The sequence below is a fragment of the Morone saxatilis genome, unplaced genomic scaffold, assembly GCF_004916995.1.
Source record: "Morone saxatilis isolate NCDOM2014 unplaced genomic scaffold, NCSU_SB_2.0 Contig19, whole genome shotgun sequence".
In the NCBI taxonomy this organism is placed as follows: Eukaryota; Metazoa; Chordata; class Actinopteri; family Moronidae; genus Morone; species Morone saxatilis.
Window position 1 is genome coordinate 5882435 of NW_023339751.1, and position 5857 is coordinate 5888291.

At 38.9% G+C, this 5857-nt stretch overlaps 1 protein-coding gene across 1 annotated transcript in view; it reads right to left on the reverse strand.

Moving 5' to 3' along the window:
- Nucleotides 1-4508: 4508 nt before the first annotated feature.
- LOC118329654 (spastin-like) overlaps nt 4509-5857 on the reverse strand; it is a 5238-nt gene continuing 3889 nt past the window's right edge. The window contains exon 16 of the mRNA XM_035663887.1: nt 4509-5339. Coding sequence (XP_035519780.1) covers nt 5214-5339 — 126 coding nt within the window. The 3' untranslated portion in view covers nt 4509-5213. The remainder of the gene's footprint in view (nt 5340-5857) is intronic.

The window sequence follows — 5857 nt, forward strand, 5'->3', positions numbered from 1 at the left end:
ATAGTTTACTCAACTGTGAGCAGTAAACTCAGATTTATTCTGACATTTCATCGTCATTATTACCATTTTGCCTCATCAGACAGTTGTAGAGTTGTGCAATGTGTTACATTGTTAGCAGAAAATAGTGTACATTTCATGGATACTACTTCTTTTGTCCCACTTGTCTCACTTTTGTGTGACTGTCACTGTAGTGGATATATTTACACACTCATAATTTAGAAACTCAAATAAAATGTCGGACAGTGAATGTAGTGCTCTGTATAGTAAATAGGGAGTGAATGATTGACTAATGTCACAATATTACCTCATTCTAAGGTAACAAAAACATAAAGTTTCTATATTTTTTTAATATATATATTTTATAGTTTATATTCAGGTGATTACACACTGGATCTTTAAGTGGACGTAGCTATAAAAAAGGTGATAATTAAGGACTGTGTGAATTCACTAAAAGTGCAGCTGAAGTTCATATCACTGTCAATTAAAGTGATAATATTTTACTACCTATAACGTGATATATCATATGATTATCATCAGATCAACTTTTAAAAAAACATTTGAACTCTGACAGCAAGGTTACTAGCAAGTAGTAGTAGAGTGAGGTGAGAATGTTTTGGTTGTCTAATTGCTGAACCTGACCGGGGTCAGAAGTGGAGCTGAACCATCACTCCTGTCCTCACATGAATGACCCAAGGGAAGGGCAACTAAGATTTAAAAAGGGGAGGACAAGGGGAGTGAAAAAAGCAGAATGACAGACAGACACAGCATAATTCTCACGAAAATGCTCAGTCCTCACTGCACTTTCACTTTTCATCAAGTGTTTTGGCTGCACACGAGCTGAAGGAATGCACCGCGGGGCCGCCTGCAGCTTACCTTGACAGTGCACCGTTCCCCTCAGCCTCGTCTCTCCGCCCCTCCCTGTGTCAAACCCACGTCTCAACATGTCCACCTCAATCCAATGCCAATATGTATCCTGAGCATCATCTGGGGAAGATATTTGTCCACGCTATTCTTCTCCACTGAATACAGCCCTATTTAGCTTTTATTTGATGTTTTGTTTAGAAAGCGAACCAGATGTGAGACTGAAAACATTTTTTAGAGATGTCTTGACTAGCTGCACTGACTAATATCAAGTGTAATACATCTGCATAGTTTCCATAAAGTTAGAGGGAAGGGTTTGGCTTCTGATCACCTCACCAGAGGTTACTGAGATTAATGGCTTTGCAGGTCATGTGCGGGCATGAGTTCGCTCCCCTCCGTCCACCTCGGTCTTTTACAGCTTTGTGGCTGCAGGCTGCAGTGAGAGTGAAAATACATGAGCATGGACAAATTCACTCTAAGTAATTATTTTTTTCCAAAAACACTTATCCAAAATCCCCCAATGGCTTAAAATAATCCCCTCCTTCTGCTGATCAATCATCTACTTACATGCTACAACATTTTCTAAAATGTTGCTTATCCACAAACTCATTCCCTTCTACACCTTATAAAAAGGTGTTGGCTTCCCAAATTAGATAGTGAGTTTGTAAGACTAGCTATTACGGACCTTACCACAGACCTATCACTCCGCAAGAGTGAAAATTTAAGAGACATACAGTCAGATGGTTACTGTCAGCTCTTTCCACGAATACAAATCAGGCAGCAAAACAATCTCTCCTCTGGGTTCCTGAAAGCCAAAAGCACATAGCCTAGTTTTATTTTAGTGACATTGTGTCTTTCTTGAACTGAAAATGGATGGCAATACACAATTGTGATTATGTTACCTCATTGAAACTATTCCAAAGAGGTCATATTTGACCATCAAGATAAAAAGCAAACACACAAACAACAAATACATGAATGAATATATATAAGAAACCATATTTGGGAAAAATGTATTTGATGTGTACTGTACTTAGATTATTTAGTTTGTCCCATCTGCTAACATGAAGACAACAGGCTTTATGGCCTATAGTACAGTCAGCCATCAGGGGGTGATTGAGATAATTTGGTTTACCTTTGGAGAGCTGTCGTCCATCTTTGTATATGTCGATGGGTTAAACAAATGAGATGTAGGCTAATGTGTTCATTTGTGAACTTGAGAAGTGTTGGTGTAGGCCAATCTTTTGGACAGAGCCAATCTAGCTCCTCGTTTCCAGTTTTTATGCTAAACTAAGCTAACCTGGTGCTGACGGTAGCTTCATACAGACTGTACAGACATGTATCCCAAAATGTTGAAATATTACTTTAAACATATTAAAGCGTAAACTCCACACATAACCCAGTTTTCCTCATTGCTCCGAGCTAAGGCAGGGTTGGCCTAAATACGCTCATGTTGACATATGCATACATATCTATATACCAACACCCCATTTTTTCAGCTCTTCCACACCCAACGATACACAAACCATACATAAACAGTGAGCAAGAAAAATAAATTTGCTCATAAAAGACAGATGTTGCCATTGGATACAAGATTAGACTTGGCTTGTAGCCTCCCCCGAGAGAGAAAGATAACACTCCCAGGGTAAATTAAGTTATGTATTGGGTGTGCAGGCCAGTGGAACAGTAGCAGCTAGTGCTGAAAGTGGACACACTCAGCCCTGAAGGCTTTCCACTGTGTAAGCCCTGAACACATCTTTAAACTGAGGGTGATAAAAGGGCCAAATCCTAAATTTTCAAGGAAATCCCTTCCCACCAGCTCAACAATTTACAATCAGTCTTTTCTTGAAAAATAGTGAAGCTCACAGCCACTCTCCAGCATGGTGCTCCACACAGGCAGTGCACTGTCTCTCGGTCTTTTAGCATCTAACATGCTACTGTAAGGCAGGACAATTGACAAATTATGTCAGGTAAGATTGATACCTCCAAAAACTCAATCCAGCAGAGTTAAAGTGAAACACTTGCACTCACTATAACAAAACCCTTCCATCCACATACTGTTTTCATAATGGGCCACTTGAAGAAACACTCACATACTGTTTGCTCAGTCAGTCAGAGGTCCTCACTGTGTTGACTATTATTCTACTCTCTACAGGGTGGGCTATTTCACTGGAGGTATCAAATGATCACCTATTCTGTTTTCCCTTGAGTGGATGTAGTAGTCAAAGCATCAATGAGCCACTGTGGAGGTGCAGGCCTCTGACACGCAACCAAAAAGGGAAGCTGTCAATCATCTACAAAGTTTAAACCACCTCAATAATGCTCTGTCTTCTGTCAGCGTGGAAATTTAAAGCATATCGTGTACATATGATAATTGCTCTCTACTGTAATTACAGGTTCTTTTAAAAGTAATTACTTGTAAGAATGTTGATATGAGGTGATTAGGCAATACTACCACCTGTAGGCAATCATTTTTTATTCCAACATGTTAGGTTGAAAGGTGTGAAAATAACATGACTAAATGCTCTCACAGCCAGTCCGTCATACAGACCATTTGTTTACTGCATAGGATGCTCACAGTGAAGAGTAAACAGAGGAAAAAGGTGATGACTAAGCTCTAACCCCTAACACTCTCCATTCCTGTCTGGTATCATGAAAGAAGCTCTTCAGCCATGACAAGTCCTAAAACACACACCATTCAACATCTCTCCCCTGAGGGAAAGTAGTCAGAGGTGTGGTTGCAGCTCTGCGAGCCAGTGTTTTGCATGCTGAGCTCTTTTTTTTCTTCTCGTGATAACTTCAAACTCGGAGCACGGCCTTAATTAATTGCAAGAAAATGTTTGCATTTGCAGAGTCTGTAAACATCTGCAGGAACAGATGATGCAGCTGCCGGGGCCACAGAAACCACAGGCAACACCACCAGCTGACCATAGGAAGGGCCTTTGGGAGAGAGGTGGGATTTAAGTTTTTCAGTGGAAGAGTTTGGTGTGCACTGAAATAAAGACTGACCACAAGCATTTACTGAGCTTGAATCAGACATGCCTCGACAGCTGGAGACCCCTATTGCAGCTGAATCTCCAGCCTTGTTATTAGACGGTGGCTGGTTATTGGGTCTTAACCACAGAGCCGTATAACGTGACTTGCACCTACATATATATGTATGAACACACCAAGGCTCATACAAGTGTTAACACACCCAAAACTGCAAATTCAATCCAATATATCACTCAATCTGACAGTCAAACAGCAGAACAGACATTTTATTTTCATTAATAGCAATTTACGACATTCCTCACATCTGTGGTTGCAGGCTAAATATCGGCTCATTCTAGGTGCAGTTTGACCCACAGAAAGGAGTTTGTGCAACAGGTAAAAACAGAACAGCAGCACCATCTACCTACAAATGTGAAGCATGTAGACGCTTCACTGGCTGAGACTTAAGTACTCCCATGTCTGTCTCTAATGTAAACAAAAAAATGTATTTTAAAAGAACTTTTATGACCATGTTGTACCGTTTTTCTTTAAGCTCTGGTGGGGAAAAGATTTGAGGATTCAAGGTTAAGATTTAAAGGGTTTAAAAAAGCACTAATCTGTGTGTGATACTGTAGTTAGAGCCTGACTTAAAAGAAAAAGACAAAATAAAGATGGAGAGGCTTTAATGAATGTATTTATTGATACATGAGGAAAGTGGGAAGCTATTACAGTTCCGCTCAGTGAAATACTTCAAACTAAACTCATAACTCAAAAAGAAAAAGAGTTGGCCGACACAACAATTCATTAGGGTCTCCAACTTTCAAAAACAATACAAATATTTGTTTCTACAAACTATAAGACCAAATGGAAAAACCTTTATGATACAAAAGCACCAGATTAGGTAAATCTCCCAATTATCATCACTCTTGCATGTGTACAAGTACAGCACTTGGTGATCAATACCATCAACATGTCAATAAGTCAGGGAAAGAATAGATGTGCAAAATCATCAAAATCAGTGTAAATCAGGGTTTACAGAAACTTGCTGCCCCCTCGAGGCAAAAGAAAGATCACTTGTAATTTTTAAGGACATTCTTAAGAATAAATAATGAAATTTTAAGTAGGAAGGAGTGCAATAATAAAGTAAACACAAATACAAACCCTTCTAGCAAGGCATTCTCATAAAACAGGAAATACAAACCAATATTCCCAAATGTCATAATATTTATACATTATTGCTTTGCCATCCTACAAAAAGTTTGTTCCAGATTTTTAAGCTCATTCGTGTTAATGACATCTTGTACCCGTAAATTAAAACCGAGGAAGTTAGTTTATTTTGTTTATTTTACTTTATTTTAAGTGAAAATTAACCTTGAGGTTCAAAAGGCTGTTGTGTCGCCAAAATCTTTGTTCCATTTGGTATACAGAGTAAGAGTCGTTGGGCTAACACTGGGCTTAATGCGCTTCAGGGAGTCCTCAAAGTCTTTCATCTTGATGTTACGCATCTGTGAATACAGACAAAAGAGCAGTAAAATACTGTTAAATAATGGTAGTTTAAAAGGCATAGAGGAAATATATGAATGAATGATATTTAATTATTGTGGCATGTGTTCAAGAGACCACACCTATCTATATACACCTACATAAACATCTTAACCATGATTTGAGATGATCTCTTAGTGTGTGTCCCTACATGCAATAGGGAAAGTTTTTCTTAATGACAGCTATGATAGCGTCATACCTTACATGTGGAATTCCAGTTGTTGAATTAGTTTTAGATTTCTTTCCAAAAACATTATTTTCTGTAATAATACGTGTGCTCCTTTAAAAAAAGCTATCACTGAAAAATAGATCTAGTCCATGGTTGTCCCCTGAACTTTCCACCTTATACAGGGCGAGAAACAAAGACTCTCGCTAGACGCACTAAGGAGGCATCTCACTTGGCCTGTTTCAGACAGATTAGGACTAAATGCACATCCCTTGTGAGAAAAGATAAATCTGATTACTACCTGAACTTGGTTTC